This window comes from Pimephales promelas, chromosome 16 (assembly GCF_988280905.1).
Source record: "Pimephales promelas chromosome 16, fPimPro1.hap1.1, whole genome shotgun sequence".
NCBI classification, from domain to species: domain Eukaryota; kingdom Metazoa; phylum Chordata; class Actinopteri; order Cypriniformes; family Leuciscidae; genus Pimephales; species Pimephales promelas.
In genome coordinates, this window is record NC_142784.1 from 29,580,115 (window position 1) to 29,598,482 (window position 18,368).

The 18,368-nt window shown below is 37.7% G+C and overlaps 1 protein-coding gene and 1 long non-coding RNA gene across 12 annotated transcripts in view; both read right to left on the reverse strand.

Moving 5' to 3' along the window:
- Positions 1–4,712: 4,712 nt before the first annotated feature.
- Positions 4,713–11,355, reverse strand: LOC148973373 (uncharacterized). The gene is made up of 3 exons (XR_016146901.1): positions 11,239–11,355; positions 5,924–6,010; positions 4,713–5,049 (listed from the first exon to the last, which is right to left on the reverse strand). It is a non-coding gene; the product is annotated as an uncharacterized LOC148973373 (long non-coding RNA).
- Positions 11,356–12,791: 1,436 nt separating this feature from the next.
- tenm4 (teneurin transmembrane protein 4) overlaps positions 12,792–18,368 on the reverse strand; it is a 267,387-nt gene continuing 261,810 nt past the window's right edge. For all 11 annotated transcript variants that reach the window (XM_089121430.1, XM_089121432.1, XM_089121433.1 and 8 more), the window contains one exon: positions 12,792–15,840. In XM_089121430.1, coding sequence (XP_088977556.1) covers positions 15,082–15,840 — 759 coding nt within the window. In that variant the 3' untranslated portion in view covers positions 12,792–15,081. The remainder of the gene's footprint in view (positions 15,841–18,368) is intronic.

Here is an 18,368-nt window from a genome sequence, read left to right on the forward strand (position 1 = left end):
GGTTCTCATGAAAAATCGCTGTAAAAACTGTATTTTATCTCCCCTTACACTAACCTTATTCTTAACCTACCCATCACAGAAAACAGCCTGCATTTTTATGTTTTCAAAGAAACATAATTTGGTTTGTTTATTAATCCATGTCCCGCTGGCTGGTCCCCACAATGTAGGTGATCTCAGGTTTTATCCTTGTGGGGATATGTTATACACACACACATACATAGACACAGACACACACAGTAAGCAACATCTTGTATACCGAGTGCTCAGCCTCAGTGGACAGCCCCACACATATTCATAAGTAATTGCCTCTATTTATAAGACAAGACCCACAACCTCACTAATTAGCCCAAATATAAATTACAGAGCTTTGGCCTTCACCGCAGCTTCATTTGAAGAGTAGCCTCAATACACATGTGAAATATGTTAACTAAAGGTAGAGCTGTTGGCAAAACTGCATCATGGCCCAATTTATAATATACATATTTTAGTAATTCATTCAATTATAATGCAAGTGCTGTGTGTGAAGTGAATCAATCTCTGTTCCAAAATCTAGTGAGCTTTCTAAGAAACATCCAAACTGAACTGGAACAGTGACTGATTTGGAACGCTCTATATAGACGAATCCGACGAGCGTTCTGTGTAGGCTGCCATCTTGTGGCGACGCCATTACTGAGCTGTTACACCGGCATAGACATATGCACCGGTATGTAAACAAACCTCGGTGATAACGCGAACGCACCCTCGATGACAGCTACAGCCAGGCAGAATGACTTGTTGGGTTGATGATGTTAGACCTTGGCCTCCAGTCACAGGTGAAGGTACAAACGATCTTACAGATTATTTATGAAAATAGCTTGGCAAGCTAGCTAGGCTAACTTTTGCTAACGAGGAAACTATAAAAAGATCTGTCCATTTGGCAACAATAGATAAATAAATGAAATCAAATAAACAAATTTCATGTTTTTCATTTGTGTCCATTATTTATCTCATTTTCACATTGCAACGGGCAAGGGTAAGGTAACGGTAACGTTACAGCTAGAAAGTATACATAATATCGACCAATTAGTGTTTTTAAACCATGGAAAGAGGTCAATATAACAGTGGAAGAACAATTATGTCACATAACGTTATATTTAGCTCAGGAAAGCCATTTAATGACCATAGCATGTTAATTGAATAGAAAAAATAGCAAGAGAGGAGATTTTGCTGATCACTATATCACATATTTATTATATTTTTTTACTTATGTCATTAAATAATTGTTATTATACGCGAATGTCTGCGTCTTGTACTCGCCCAGGAAATCTGTGTAAACCGTACGGCACCAGACAGGGGCAGTCGACCTGTGGTATTCACAATGTTTTCTCTTCAAAATTGAAATTTTACTGCCACCATAGAAACAATTTATAACGGAAACTGTTTACCCACTCGACATTATACAAGGGCTAACCTTGTAACGTTAGTGACAGTCGTAAATCGCGGGTTGTTTATTCCAGTGGACGCAAGAGGCAATGGCGCAACGCTACCCAGCAAAAGCTCAGTAATGGCGCCCGCTTACTTCCGGTAGTTTAGTCTATAGGTTCTGGCGCACCTCACCCGAAGCACGAGAAGACTTACAACGATTTCAGTCGAGTGCAACAGTGCCCGGACACTTTTCTAGAGACTTTTGTTCCCATAGGCATTTAAAACAAAATAAACCAACTAGCTATAAGGTTAAGCACAACATTACAAAGTTTGATTTGAATAAAAAAAATTCAGAAAATCAGACTGAGGTAAAGACTCTTAGGTGTTAATGATGAACAGAAGCATTGTGAACGACAATAAAAACAATGGAAATTTTAAGATGTTGTCTTTAGAAACATCTTTACGCCATTTACTTCATGGGAGTGGGCGGAGCTAAACTATTCATTTGATGCAATTTGAAATTAGAAAAGAAAGTTGTTAAACAGTTTAATGAATAATAATACATTTCAAGAATGTAGGCTGATGGCTTCAACAAAAGCATAATTAACAACCTTTGTTGAAAACATTTAAAAAACACATTTTTACTGTGTTCAACACAATCTCATGGCAATTATAGCTATTTTACATTTGGTTAATTCGTATACGAATTTATACAATGTTGTTCGTATGTTGTCTGATTTGCTCAAACTCAGTGCCAGTTAAGTTTAGAGGAGGAGCTTCATGCTTTTTTAATAAAAATCTTCCATTTTAGCATGATTCACATTGTACAAATTCATCCAAAATGGCACCTCTGAAGTAGTTCTGTTTTCCTGTGAGATTGAGTTGGACTCTTGCACATATTTTTGTAGGCCAACCCGGAAGTTTGCATGATCACACTGGTTCCCCTCAACAAAAACCCCATAGATTTTTTTTGTCCATTAGCTTTTGAATTATATAAAAAAGCCCTTTTATGAACTTTGAAGCCTAAATATAAATCACCAGAAATAAAAAGCTAACCTTAGACTATAAACAAACTACACCAGAGTTGCATCCCATATAGCAACTTGATAACAACCGTCTTTTTTCAAGACACATAACACCTTTAAAAAAATCACGAGTTTCCAGGTTTTGGCTAACAAAAATACATCATCCCTGCAGCACACTATAGAGTTTGCCGGTTAGCCTGTTAGCTAACATGATAATCTAAGAAGCATAAAAAGTAGGTTGCATATAGAAACGTTACCCATAGTCTATACTGTAACTATGTTGAACCTTATTCAGGATTTTGGATGAATTTTTTTTTTTTTTTACATTGAAATGTCTCTATGAATGTCTTTTGTAAATGTTGTACCTTTTGAAACACCTTTAGTGGTGAGAGTGAGAGCACACGTTCCTGTACAATAGGATTTGGAACAGAGCCCTCAGGAAATCCCTGAAAGATACTCATGAAAACATTTTGTGGCTCGCTGTTGACATAATAAACCTGCCAAATCAAATTTGCATAGAAAAATGAGAGAGGAACATTACCTCAGTGATGTCTGAATCTGAATAAGGCTTTGTTCCAAAACGTTTTTAGCTTAGCAACATGCTAACCCCCAACCCAACTGAAATCTGTGAGTCTCTTTTGCAATTGATTTGAAGAGCACTATTTGTGTGATGTGTGGGTGAAGAGTTGCTCAGTCAGTGTGTGTAGGCAGCAGACAGCCGGGAAGCTCACTAGGTTTTGGAACGGAGCCTAAATGCAGTTAAAATTCAGAAGAACTGGGTTTAATGCTTAGAGGAAACAGAGAATTTAACTCCAGAGATGCCCGTGGCTTTGTAAAGTTCTATTATTTATTCATATTTTTATTAGCTATATTATATTATTAGAACGTCAACTATTCTATAATAAAAAATCAGATGAAATTTCAAGGTCTTTGTAACAGTTATTCATTTAAATAACCCTTCTATGCTTACAGGATATGCTATGCTAGAAAGAAAAGTGTGTCTGAATCTTTTTCATGCTCATAGAAATTGAGCTTAATGGAGACTGATGGGACAATTTCTGAACTGCATATGAAAATTCTAACTGTATTAATAATATCATATTTTAATCTCAAGTATACGCACTGAACCCAGCTCTGAAGTTGTTGTTGTAACATATGAGCGTAATGGGTATTTCAAACCCCTGTGATCAAGGGCAGCTTTTCTTCCCAAACTAATTCCGCATGATTCTCAAATATGCCGTACTTGCCTGATGACTCGATATCTGTTACCTTGTTCGGAAACCTCTGGAAATTAGTGCATGCCAACCCTGACCAGTGAACATGAGTGTAAGATAAATGGCGAGCTTGCACACATAGAAATGTAATTCTGGTGATTCAGAATGCTCATTACTGAATGTATAACTCACTTTATGCCGATCATGCCAGTCACGTAGAAAGCTGTTGGAAATATAAAAGGGTTGCGTCAAGAATCCTTTTAAGCCAGTGCAAAGATTGGACTCATTTTCCAGGAGCCATTTAGATGCAGAAGTGCATTAAGAGGGGAGCTTGTTTTTTTTTTTAAAGCACAAAATTACTGGATTTTCACTTTCTACAAAAGGTTAGCAGAAGAAAATCTTCACATTTATTACATTTTCATATAAAAGAAATCCAGCATCTTGATTAGCACTTACAACGTGAAACAAAAATATCCTTTTCAAACACGCACTTTATTTTCTTCTACAGAAAAAAAAAAAAAAAGATATTTCGATTTTTTGTTTCTCCGTCCATACAATAAAAAGTCTGGGGTTTATCAGTCTATGACATAAACAGCTGAAACATTCTTCAAAATATCTTTTGTGTTCCACAGAAAAAAAATTAGCAATTTGTTAAAAACTGTTATTTCAGTACATTAAGTCAAAATAAAAGAAAATGAGAAATGTCTCCTTAGCCACATGCTTATATAAATATGTTTGTATGTGAATAAAAGCCTAAATTAAATCTGTTCATCATATAAAGCGATCGTGTCTCTTCAGACTTGGATTAAACTGATTTATTTTAAGATCTCTTAATGAATGTTTTAGTTTGGAGGGACAAATCTCTCAGATTTCATTAAAAATACCTTCATTTGTGTTTCAAAGTCTTACGGGTTTGGGACGACAGAATTTTCATTTATGGGTGAACTAGGCCTTTAAATACCAACAAAATGAAATTAAACATTGATAAATGATAAAATGATCTTTATTTAAAGCACAGGTTCTAAACTGAACTCTCTCTTACCAAACTAGTTTTCTCCTTTGCCTTGGTGCCAAAAACAGAAATGACCTTAAGGCTAATTAGCTTAATAAAAAGCATTAGCTATGCTGTCAATATGATTTGCATAATGTGTGAAGTCGGTCTTACCGGCGAACACACACAATGTCACTTGGGTTTACAGACATGGCGTGGAGACATTTCTCGGGCCCTGGCGTTGTTCTCACCTGTCACGAGGAATGTGGGGGGATTGGGGACAACAACACACAGCTGAGGACCCTTCATTGTCCGTCTGTCCAGATGTCCGTCAACATCAACAACTGCTTTAACACTTCATCATCCCTTCTTCTTCAACATGCCGCTGGCTGAACTGTACGTCTATTGTGTTCCACTGAAGAAAATCAAAAATTGTTTGGAAAGTTCGGCGAATGGGCTTATTATGCTTTTTTTCCTTCCAGATATTACCTCTTATGTAGTGTGACACTGTAAACCCGTACACTCAAAATAATTAATTGGTTTGAGTAGGACAAACTTAAATTAAACTAAATAGTTCAGTCAAATTAACTTTTATGAGTATTTAGCGCACTCTTTTTCTTTCAAGTTCACAGAACTGAAATATTTTAAGTAAACTGAACTATGTCATTGTTTTGAATTTTATGAAATTATTTTAATTTAGACTAACTGTTCGAGCCGATCGGAATTTGAACAAGATGCGCTGTGTGCTGCTATAACAATTACTCAAAACCTTAGAAGAACATTTCATGTGTTGCTAGTCTTGCGTTGACGTGAACTCAAACGTGACATAGCTCAGGGATCAGGTAGCACAGAGGGGAGGGGTGTGTGTGTGTGTGGAGGGGCGGGATGAGTTTTTTAAAAACTTCCCTATACCGTCTCAGGCTTTCTCGGCCGATTTTTAACATCGTATACCACCGCTTTAATAGTAAAATTCGGTCCGATTTTCCCATGGCTGTCATTGCTATACAAACATGCACTGTGCTCTCCACAACGACAAAGAAGTGTTAGTCGTTAATGTATTTCCACCACAGAAAAACACTTGCTGTAGCTCTGCTAAAAGATTTATTTATGGAGAAGAGAAAAACACCCACGTGTTTGGTTGCACGTGCACTCCCATACTGAAAAGTTTACAATTTTTCATCTCGCTGCTCCTGGAAAAAAATGAGCGTGTTGCTTAAATAATGAGCGCGCTTCCCGTGCGCTTACATTTAAAGTAACGACCTCGAGAGTGAAAAAGACGTGATACCAACTTGGTGAGCTAATCAGGAGACCTCCTTGACATCGCTTCTGTGCACGCACCTTCTCAGCAAGCAGGGGCGCCATTGCCAATAATTGAACTGAAATGATACAAAATAAAAACCTTCGCGGCACAGAGGATTTTTTTAACTGCTCGTGCCGCCCCCATGTGACACGAAGAAATGCCGCCCCGGGCGACTGCCCGGTTCGCCCGTGCCTGAAACCGCCACTGGCTGACAGACAAGAACGTTTTGACCTAAACATATTAAAATTGAAACTACTGCGGAAACAAAGACACCTACATCTTGGATGCCCTTGAGGTAAGCTAAAACATATCAAAAATTAATTTCAAAGTGAACTATCCCTTTTATTAAAAATTAGATTACATAGTGCATAAAACCATAGATATCTATATAAAGGCTATATATTTCGTCCGCGCTGCTGGCCAATGGAGGCCGATGTCAGCACCTGGCGGCCATCTTGTCACAGGCAGCTCGCTCACTGGTAACATTGTTTTAATGGTGCATGTACTTTTTAAATCACCGTAACTTGCTAAATTTTCTACCGATTTTCAAACGGTCTGGTTTGTTATAAACGGCAGAGATGTAGTTATGATACTGCATACTTATGACTAATAAGTGTATAAATAAATAATTATCCAGAATTATAGCCACGTTAATAACGTTTGTTAGAAACCAAAACGTTTGTAAATCCGTCAAGATTTCAACGAGATTTCTTACATCAGATACCACAGAGCCCGCCAGAAAGCCTGTGTGTGACAAGATGGCCGCCGGTGATGACGATAAATACTCCGCCGTGAGACATCTAGCCTTTATATAGATATCTATGCATAAAACTGTCTACGTACATCAGTAACTGGAGAAAACGAGCTCCAACAGACAGCGTAATGTAACGTTACTACATGAACACAAAATAGCAAACTGCTATTCAGAACAATCCAATTCTACTCACTAACTTACACAGTGTTCGTCAAAAAAAAAAATAAATAAATAAAAAAGGCGCATGACTTGATCTGAGAGCGAGGGCTTTTTGCTGTTTCACACTCAGCTCTGGCCAATGTGCAGGTTTGGTCAACTTCAAGTATGTCGTTGCACGATTTTTGCCACCTTTTCGCCAGCAGGTAGCCTTTTCCCAGCATTTCAAATTAACAACGCAGCCGCACTGTGAATAAAACTATAACTACTGTGATAAGCTAACAAAAACAAACCGCGTCAGTTACGCCACCATCATGTCTGGTGCCGCCTCTTGACACACCAAAAATTCGAATGCACGTTTTTTTTACATTCGAATGTGCAGTTTTTTTAATTTGGCAAAAATTCGATTTTTTATTTTACAGCCCTAGTAAGAGGTCGACCAATCACAACAAAACAGACTGGTTCATCTGACCAATCAGAGCAGAGTAGGTTCTCAGAAAGGAGGGGTTTTTAGAGAGAAGTAATCCTTTATAGAATTGCTTCAGACTCTGCGAGGAAAGTAATTCTCCATGCAATGTATATTAAAATGAAAATTAAACTGTTTTTGCCCTTGCATGCATGTAATCCTATTATAGGAGATCTCAAAAACAAATTTAGGAACGTTTAAAATAACATAATAGTCCTCAATTTAATGATATAACGATGAATATGCAGCTAATTTGCAATCACGCAGTGCTCTAGTTTGACATTCGTGCAGAGAATCCTCAGGCAACATCTTTGTCAGGGAAAACGTGTCCCTTCTTGCAGGAACATCATGTGCCCTCATGCCGACCTGTGAAAACTAGACAGCAGGAACGAGAGAAATAAAGAGATGAGAGAAAATGAGTGTTGACATCTCCCTCCCTCTTTCCATTTCACCCCTGTTTCTTAATACTCGTCTGGACACAAAGCAAAAACACAAGTTCTCTTTGGTTTTTCGATTTTTTTTTTCTTTCCTTCTTTTCTCTTTCTTTGTGCTTTTCAGTGACAGGTGGCTGATTGGCTCTTTCAACAATCTCAGGTTACGTTTTGTTTAAGTTTCACTAAATTTCTATTTTCATCAAGTGCATTGTGGGATAGCAGTGGCATCAAACGCTTCACGCTTGCAATAAAGGGAAGATGTATTTGATGTGTAAAATATTCTCAAAGTAGTTTAATTTAGTAAGAATTTGACTTGATACAATACTGTAGGTCACTGAATTTTATACAGAAAAATATTGCATCAAATTTTAAATTGTTTTTTGGTAACACTTTACAATAAGGTTCATTAGTTAATGTATTAACTAACATGAACTAATAATGAGTAATACATTTGTTACTGTATTTGTTCATCTTTGTTAATGTTATTTAATAAAAATACAGCTGTTCATTGTTTGTTCCTGTTAGTTCATGGTGCATTAACTAATGTTAACAAAATTGAAATAAAATACTAGTAAATGTTGAAATGAACATTAACAATGATCAATAAATGCTGTATATGTGCAGTTCATATTAACTAATGTAGTTAATAGGGCTGTCAAACGATTAATCGCGATTAATCACATTCAAAATAAAAGTTTGTGTTTACATTATATATGTGGGTGCACTGTGTATAATTATTTTGTATATATATATATATAGACAGATAAATACACACACATACATGTATATTTAAGAAAAATATATTATTTATATATAAAATATTTATATATAAATTATATATTAATCTATATACAGTATATACATGAAAATATTTCTTAAATATATACAAGCATGTGTGTGTATTTATACAAAATAATTATACACAGTGCACCCACATATATTATGTAAACACAAACTTTTATTTTGGATGCGATTAATCACGATTAATCGTTTGACAGCCCTATGTTAACAAACGAGACTTATTGTAAAGTATTACCAGTTTTTTTTTAATCAAGTCAACATGAACATGAACTCTAGTTCTCAATACGCATAATTATTAGATTAACCAATGCATACTATTCCAAAGAAAAATGTTGTCTTTGTAATAATCAAAATTGAAATAACTTGCTTTGCCTCTTTCTAATGGTGTCAAGAATACCTCTCCAACCAATTCCCCATGGATAAAGACTTTTTCTTGCTGCCTATTTCACTCAAAAACTAGATTACAGAAATCAAATGGTTTGTGAAATTTTTTTCGCGACTTTAAATTTTTTCTTTGACTTTAAAATCCTTGAACTTTCTGTTGAAAGTGAACAAAGCAGGTTTATGCAAGTTCTGCATTTATGGAGAAAAATAAATGACTGCCTCTCAAGGCATGCATATGGAATCAGTTCTTCACTGATTTTAATAGTACCCACTTGTCTAATGTTTTCTCAACACTCTCTCAAGGTTCAATTTACAGTCAAGTAGGAACAGATGGATAGCAAGAGGAAGTCCTGGAGTAATAATATTTCAGCATTGAGCCCAGACTTCAAAATCATTTCATTTGTGAACAGGTTTCTGACTAAGAGCTTCAGAAATAATAGTCAATCACTTGAATACCGCACTTATGGTTTAAGACACACATACAGAATGTGGAAAGTGACACCTTATCTATTCTTTATGTTATAAGGCAATCTACACTTGCATTTGTACATGCCACTCTTAAATATAAAGGTTCTTTAATGGAATCTGTGGTTCCATGAAGAACCTTTAAAAATTCTGGAAGCTTTTCATTGCACTAAAGGTTCTTTGGAAAAGTTTGGTAACACTTTACTTGAAGGGGTGTGCATAAGACTGACATGACACCTTCATAATCATGACATCTCAATAAATCTTTCCCTCAATAATGACATTTTGAATGCAAATATGACATTGTTTGAGATGTCTTTGTTATGACACCTTGACATAAACCATAACATCATAACCTGTCAGTGTCTTTGTCATGACAACTTGACATTAAATGAAGTTAAACTGTCATGTGGTTGGCTTTGACATTGGCTGTCATGAGGCCATTATAACTGTGTCATGAATATTTTTAGTGACCTCAACTACAGTGGTACTAATTGAATTTGTCATTAAAAAGTTATAATGGCTTCATGACAGCCAATGTCAAAACCAACCACCTGACAGTTTAATGTAATGTTAACCAATAAAGCTAGGCGGTTTCTTAAGTTTGATAATTAATCTGCTATGTCATCATGTTTATGACAGGTTTTGTTGTCTTAGTAAGGTCAAGGTCAAAGACACTGACAGGTTATAATGTATTGGTTTATGTCAAGGTGTCATAACAAAGACATCTCAAACAATGATCTATTTGCATTTAAAATGTCATTATTGAGCGAAAGGCACTTAATGACAGTTGTCACAAACATGCATAAAATTCCTTCAGATTAATAACATATGTCATGTCATGATTATGAAGGTTTCATGTTAGTCGTATGCACACCCCTTCAAGTAAAGTGTTACCAGAGAATGTCTAATTGAAGAGAATTGGCACGGGCTGGTTACTTCCGGTTTCTGGACTGGCTCCAGTAACACGTCTGTCCATGCGGGGGCGCTCGCGGTCGAGTGCAGAATGAATGGGAGTCTATGGGGTTTCACCCATAGACATCATTTCACCCCCAGAAATCCACTTTTCTCAGGATGTATTTTTTTGTCAAGTAATTTGAAAGTTGCATTCAAAAGGGAGGGCTAAAATAATACACTCAGCTGAAAATTGCATTTTTAAGTTCACTTATCTGTTCTAAAAATCCGTTGAAAAATGTGATGCGTGTTCCGGCCAACAACGGCCTAACCTGTAAGAAATCGAAAGGACACAAGTACTCGTTCATTCGACTTTTGGCCTAAACATATATTGAACTTGCGGAATCAACAATACAATCTATGTTGATTCAACAACAAGCAGGAGAAAGAGACACATTTAGCCGTTTAGCTCCATAGACTCCCATTCATTCTGCACTCGCCCCTGATAACACCTCCAGTGAAATTCTAATGGCACTGCAACCAATGGGGTTGATACATAATGGGGCTAATAGGAAGTGCCAAGGCTCTCCGTTAGACGGGCTCTGGTGTTACCAAAGTTTCTTCTTCCGAGTATTACATTGTTCTTTACAAAAAGCATGGTTCTTTTAAGAACTTTTCACTCAGAGGTTCTTTGCAGGAACTAAAATGGTTCTTCTAAAGCAGTGGTTCAAGCTCAAGCTCAGTGGTTCAATCTCAAACGAGGCTAGCAATAGCAAGTTAGCATTGAAAGCATAAGATCCCACCCTCCCTTCAGAGCTTCTCCAAGGCCACGCCACCTCCAAAACACATGAACACACACGGTCAGTCTGCAAAGCGTCACAAGAGACGCCGTTAAACTACCTGTCTCAAAGCACACAACAATATAATAATAATGAACGTAAACTACTTACAGAGCTTTGACTTGTACCATCTGACTGCTGCAGTTCATTTCAGAGTAGTGTTGTTGACATAGAAACACATAAATCCGAGTCTGAGGACGTGAACAGCTTCAGGCAGAACATAACTAGTCTCGTAAGAGTCAACAGCGCTCACGCACGTTTTTCAAAATAAAAGTCTTGCATCGGAAAAACACTTCGTTTTTTTTTTGTTGTTGTTTCTTTGTCTACACACTCAAAATGGTCTTTTTGTTTTACAGTACAAGTAGTTGTATAAAAAGTTTCATTCTGCAATTTTTAAATGTGTGTTTTTTTAGCCGAAAGCTGGAAAATGTACTTTAAAAAAAAAAAAAAAAAAAAATCACAGAACAAATGAAGTAACACATACATCTGGACATGTTTGAAGATATTCATCTATTATTTATGGTTTCTCACTGCTGTTGAGTGTAACACTTTCTCATGCACTGGTTTATTTATTGACATGCCTAAACGACTCATGTCTTCAGAACTGATGCTTGCACACAGAGATATAGATTTTAAGGCTATCTTTCAAGTCAAGACATATTAATCCAACTTTTGGCATTCTTTCTGTAGTACTCAAAATCCATCTGTTGCAATACTAAAACACACTTTAGCATTATGACTCGTCTCATACATTCATGGTTATAAAAATGACAACTACTTGGTGGCGCTTTATTTTGTTTTTGTAACTCTTTCCCTCATCCACCACAACCTCATCACTTTGTATGAATATTTCAATTACTTGTGCAAAACTTCCGAAAATTGTAAACACCTCATTAAACAATGCACAATTAGATGCCAGAACCACTTAACGTCAAAATCCATATTAAAGGCATTAATTTGCAGTTCCACTTTAGAAGCAAATTGACATGAAATAGAGTCAGACAGTGTACTTTCCACCCTGTGTGTCACATTAATTGGAGATATTTGGATTTATAGGGTTTGCATGCATCAAAGAAGTTCTCGGGTAAAATAGAGTAATCCAGGAATATTAAATGTAAAGGATGTGAATTCTGAACCATACTAGTATGCTAACATGCTATAATCTCTAGTTTTTCAGCATACAGTAAGCATATTTCTGCATTCATGGAATATCTTGATGACCTACTGCATTTACCACATCTAAAATGTGCACTGTAGGCCTTCTATATCTTAACGTCATAATAAACAAATTATTCTAGTGACATTGACCCAAACAGTAAGATCAACTGCAATTGTAGCCTATCTTTCTATTGACTCATTATACGATCATAGTGCAAAGAGAATGAAAGTCCACTTTAGAGTAAGTTATGAGAAATAGTCTCAATTGTTATATACTTGTTTAAAGTCATAGCAACAGTGAAAGTCACAATTACAAGAAACAAAGTCGCAAGTGGACCATATTAGGTCATATTGCAGGATATAAAGCTGCAATTGGGGGAGAAAATTGCTGTAATTGTGAAATATAAAGTCATAATCAACAGGGAGTTTTTTGAACAATGGAAACCAGCGGCCAACGGGAGTGTTGCCCGTTTCTAAATTGCAGTGCAAATCACAATGACGTGAAATAAATGTAAACACAAAATATTCTTTATTTTTTTTTTCGTCTAGACTACACAGATTCACTGCTGTAGCTCTAAAAGGTATCTACATTTGCATTTTATTTACAGCCCACTTCTCATCTTATTTACATTTTCAAAGAGAAGCATTTAGAAACACAGTGTTGAGAACAAAAAGTCCAAATGAGTCCGAAAGTTTAGAAAAAAAATAAAAGCCGATGCGTTTCAGTGCAATTGAAAACAAATAGCATTTTTTCCCTTCATTCAGCGTTGTTCTTTTTAAATACAGCGATATTGTCAGACTCACGATGCCACTGCATTCAATGACATTAAAGAAACCAAAATATGCTCGACGACATTATACAGCTTAAAACACTTGATCTATTCATCTCGGTGACCATCCCAAAGTGATTCCCCAAGAGCGTCAGCGAACACCGAACGCTAACGTGAAGCGCCATCATCTCCGACATATTAACATCACCCAACCAGAAATAGATGCTCTTTGAAGTTCACATATCCAGATGGTGGGTTGACGTGCATTTCAAACTCTAAACGACGCAGCTTCAGGCCTTAATGCATTTCAGGCAGCTTGCAGACTTTCGTTCAGAGCACTCACGACGTCGCCTCATGCTTGGGAGATCCTCGGGGCAAAGGCTATTCACAGGGGATGTCACCTTTCCTTACCACGATGTGCAGTACTTGGAGCACCGAGTACATTTCTTAAAAAAAAAAAAAAAAAAAAAAAACACTAAACAGAAAAGGAGTCTGAGTGCACGTTTAAGTAATGTGCTTTTTTTAAGCATTCATGCCGCTTTACGCTTGAAGCGTTTATTTCACTGACAAACATGAGGACGTATAGGTACTCCTCTAAAAAACACAGCACTAAAATAAATACTGACATTCTTAGGAATGGTCCATATGCAACTCTTTGTTTTAACCATGAAAACAAAATCAACCGAATCGACCAACTCTCTGGACTTTATTCCATGTGTTGAAACATTGTTCAAGTACAACAATTAGCGATAAAAGGGACAAACGTTCACATTTTTGTTTTCACAACTGTTATTATACTGTGTATTGTGAATGCTTCCATAAAATAACATGTTGATCTCAAACTATTTAATAAAAAAAAAACAAAAAAAAAAAACAATCCTTCTTCATAAAGTCTTAGTAGCTCCATTCCAAAACCTAGCGAGCTGCCGTGCTGTGTACCGCCAACAGAGCTGCCTTTTAGGCATCCTAACAAAACTATGTGCACACAAATTGTGCTTTCCAATAGAGTTTGATGTTAGCATGTTGCTATGCTAAATGCACAGTACTCTAATGTGCGTGAAACATCATAGCACGAAATATTGGGTAAGTGTCCAATTCGTTCCGACTACTTTTGAGCACTAAATAAAACATAAAAAGATCAACATTTGTCTCACCTCATTGGATTTTTATACTTGCTTCGCTGCCTTGAAGAACAAAAGCGAAGTAATGAATTCTGGGTGGGCAGATTACTAGGTTTTGGAGCTTTTTTTTTCTCAAAACAGTGTCGATTTCATTTTCACAAGCATCTTTAAAGACCATGGGGCTTCCTATTTTCTATTTATTTACTAAATTTGTCCATTTTTCAGATTTTAAGTGGCATTCTTTATTCGTCTTTTCTCTTTCTAAATGTGTTTTAAGCCATTTGGTCAAAACGGTAGAAATAATAATAATAATAAAAATGGATGTTACCAGCAAGCCACTCAGTCCCAAAATATTACAAGACACCACAGCAAGTTTCTGAAAATGAGATGGGTTCAGCGAGGTGTCTGAACCGCAAACACCAATGTCCTTGTTTAAGTATGACACAGCCGGTAGGCTTTCAAGTATAAAAAGAAGCGATTAAAAGAGGTCTCTCCTTGGCTGAGGCGCGCGGGGGGGAAAGGCAGAGTGGAGTGAAGCTCGTGAATAACAATCTGCTCGTCTGGCAGCAGGCTGAGCCAATGAGCATAATGCATTACCAGCCTTCTTCCTATATTCCTTTGAGCGAACCCACAAAACACGAAGGCAGAGCCGAATAAACCGCCGACACTGCCGTACGCCGTCTCCTAGTGGGACGAAGAGGGTTTAAGAATTACCAAAAGAGAGAAGGGCACTCTGCTGTCAAAACAGTGCAACTGTTTGCAACCATGTACGTCATGTATTAAAAAAATAAGTCTGGCACAGTCAACATAAAAATAAAGTAACATAATATGGTCACAAACGAAACTTGTCTTTGGCAAGAAGTCCCGGACGCTGAGTCCGAGCACGGGTTCCCCTTGCGTTCATGTCACCTGCGACCCATCTCAGTCTGTCGCAAGAAGTGGACGTTATTTACGTTGTCGGCCAACTCGGGGAACTGATCGACCGACACTATGTAGAAGCCCTCGTAGCCCTGCACGCGTCCCGCGCTCAGGAGCTGCTGCCTCTCGCCGTCCGTCCAGACTCGAGAGCCCTCTTCTCCTTGCCGAAGTCTGTGGCGTTCGCGAGCCCACGCGGTAGCGACGGCCCTCAGACGCGCCAGTTCCAGTACGCGCACCTTCTCTTCGTCCAGACCGCTGCCGTAGCGGACGTTGAGGCTCAGTGACCCGTACTGCAGCTGGACGTCGGTTATGCGGCGCGAACGCCCGCCGAGGACCGCGTTGACCTGCGAGACGGTCACGTTAACGCCCGTCTCCAGCGTGCGCTGGCCCACCGTCATTCCCAGCAGAGATAGGTCTCCCTCTACCGGTCCCGATTTGACAAAGTAGTGCGTGTCCACTCCTGCAATGGTGAAGTGTAAATCCTGCAGATAGGTTGCCTTGTCTAGGACTGCAGCGATTCGCCGTCCGTCCTCGTTGGCCAAGCTGATGATGTCAGCAGAAACACGGCCCTCCCGGATGGCTACTTTCACACCTTTCCCGAAGAGCGACCCCCCTGTGGCGAAGAGCGTGTAGAGGGGGGTTTGAGGGCAGCCGGAATCACTCGCTCCGTAGATCTGGCCAAAACGCTCCAGTCGGACGAAAGACTTCAGCTGCCTCTGGACTTCACATTGGACCCCCAGAATGGACTGCAAAGAGACAAAACAAAACCAAACCCTGTGAGTGTCCTGACGTCAACCTTTTGTGGATTTCACTGTGATTATGGACGACTACCAGCCAAACCTTTTGGATTTACATTTATTCATTTAGCTGACGCTTTTATCCAAAGCTACTTACAATTGCTATATATGTCAGAGGTCGCACACCTCTGGAGCAACTAGGGGTTAAGTGTCTTGCTCAGGGACACATTGGTGTCTCGGGGTGGGTCTCTCACACCAAAGGCATGTGTCTTATCCACTGTGCCTTATCCATGTATATGTGTAATATGTGAGCAACATGTATGTACATAGAATATTGTTTATGCGTGATTATTGAAAAAACTAAAAATGAGAGTTTCTGAAATAAGGCCTCAAAACACATACTAAATATGCGTCCACAAGACATGACTAATGGAAGTTGTCGCCAAGAGTTTTTTCTTCAAAATGATCAGAAAATCATCCTCCTAATCGTTCACATAACACAATAGATACTTTTAAATTGTGAAAAACATTTTTTTGTTTGCCAAGACAATATGCAAATGGGTGTTAACAGCCAAAACCCATTGTGAATAATTAGGCTGTCCTCACCTGAGAAGACACAGACCTGCATAATGCTGAATAGATGTGCACACAAGAAAGAATGCAAGGACTATATATATATATATATATATATAAAATGTATTTAGTGAAATATTATAATTATATTATACATTTTAAAATATGATATGTGAATATATAGTCAAGTGTAATTTATTTCTGTGATCAAAGCTGAATTTTCAGCACCACTCCAGTTTTCAGGGTCACATGACGAAACTTCAGAAATCATTCTAATATGCTGATTTGCTGCTCAAGAAACATTTCTCATTATTATCAATGTTGAAAACAGTTATTTATATATTTATCCGTATATTATACTGATTTCTGAAGGATCGTTTGACATTGAAGACTGGAGTAATGATGCTGAAAATTCAGCTTTGATCACAGGAATACAGTACATTTTAAAATATATTCAAATAGAAAACAGTAATTTTAAATAGTCATAATACTTAACAATATACGTTTTTTTATTATTATTATCAAATATATGCATACTTGGAGAGCAGAAGAGACGACTTTTAAAAAAATTCGATCCAAAACTTTTGACTGGTGGTGTACCTTGAGCGATTAAATTAAGCGCACGAGATTGCATCTCCAAAACAATATTGGCGCTACTGATTGAATGTGACATATTATGGCATGTTTCATCTCAGCAAAACATTGCATGTTGTAAATCTTTGTGTGTGATTTTCACATTCATAATGTCATCTCCTCCAGCGGCACTGCGGCTTCTGCTATTTCCTGGGAGTAAGTGACGTTTCCTGATGGCTTGTGCGAGATGGGTGATCTCAGCGGGAGACTCATCTTACCCCCGCGTTCAGCTGCTCAACTTTCCCCTCAACCGAGAATCATGCCGATTCATTAACACTTCAAACATGCCAACTTTCCTGATATAACTACTGTACGTAGCGTAACTCATTCTTATTTTATGTTCAGGTGAGAACGGGTGTGAATCAAGTGATTTATTTTGAAGATCTTCCATCTGACTCTTCAACACGTAAATAACTTTTTGTTTGTAGGGAGTAAACCCGTGATTTTTTACCTCCCACTAGCTTCCGAAGAGGGCTTGCAGTTCTTCTCACGATTCTCTTTATTAAAGCATCATTTGCAGCCGATTTGCGCTATTTAAAAAGGAGCATCAGCTGTGGTTTAAACGGCATTCACAACCTATTTAACTTCTGTAACGTGAAACAACATTTTCAACAATACTTATGAATAAAAATGCAGGGAGGGACTTTAATAAATAGATTGGACTGTGATAACAGATGTTAATCTGGAGGTCAAGTTCTCTCGTCAAAGCATCTTTTAGTGTTCAAAGGACATCACTTCCTTTTCAAGTCTGCAGTTATTTCACAATCTTAATTAAAACTGCCATTAAATTGATGTGTGGTAAGCGTTTATAGTGCTGAAATAAACGTCCATTAATACGTTTATTATATATGAATAGTTTCATGTTGACTTTTACAGAAATAAAGTGACTTTAAAGTACTTTTCAGGCAGTTATTGCCACAAGCAAATAATATATTGAAAAGAAACTAATACAAGATTCTCTCTTTAGGACAACAATAATCCATTGATAAGTGACCCTTTAATGTGACTTGACGGGAAATCCTCGCCCCAAGCGCAGATTTAGATTAGATGGCCGCGATGTACGAGTCTTAGAAATGGTGAGTTGTGTATGTCAGACTCCAGGGCTCCTGTCCGGAAGGAGAAACAGAGTCCAGCTGAAGCTCTGGCACTGGAACAAAGTTCTTGTGTTATCAGATATGATTCCCCCTCGAGTACATGTCCCCATCTCTCCCTTTGCCTTCTTTTTACTCTCTGCGTAGTGTCGCCCTTCACTACAGATTAAGTTACTGAACATGTAAAAAACAAAAACATAAGGTCTCTATAATGTCTCAATGGCTTGTTCTGGACACAGA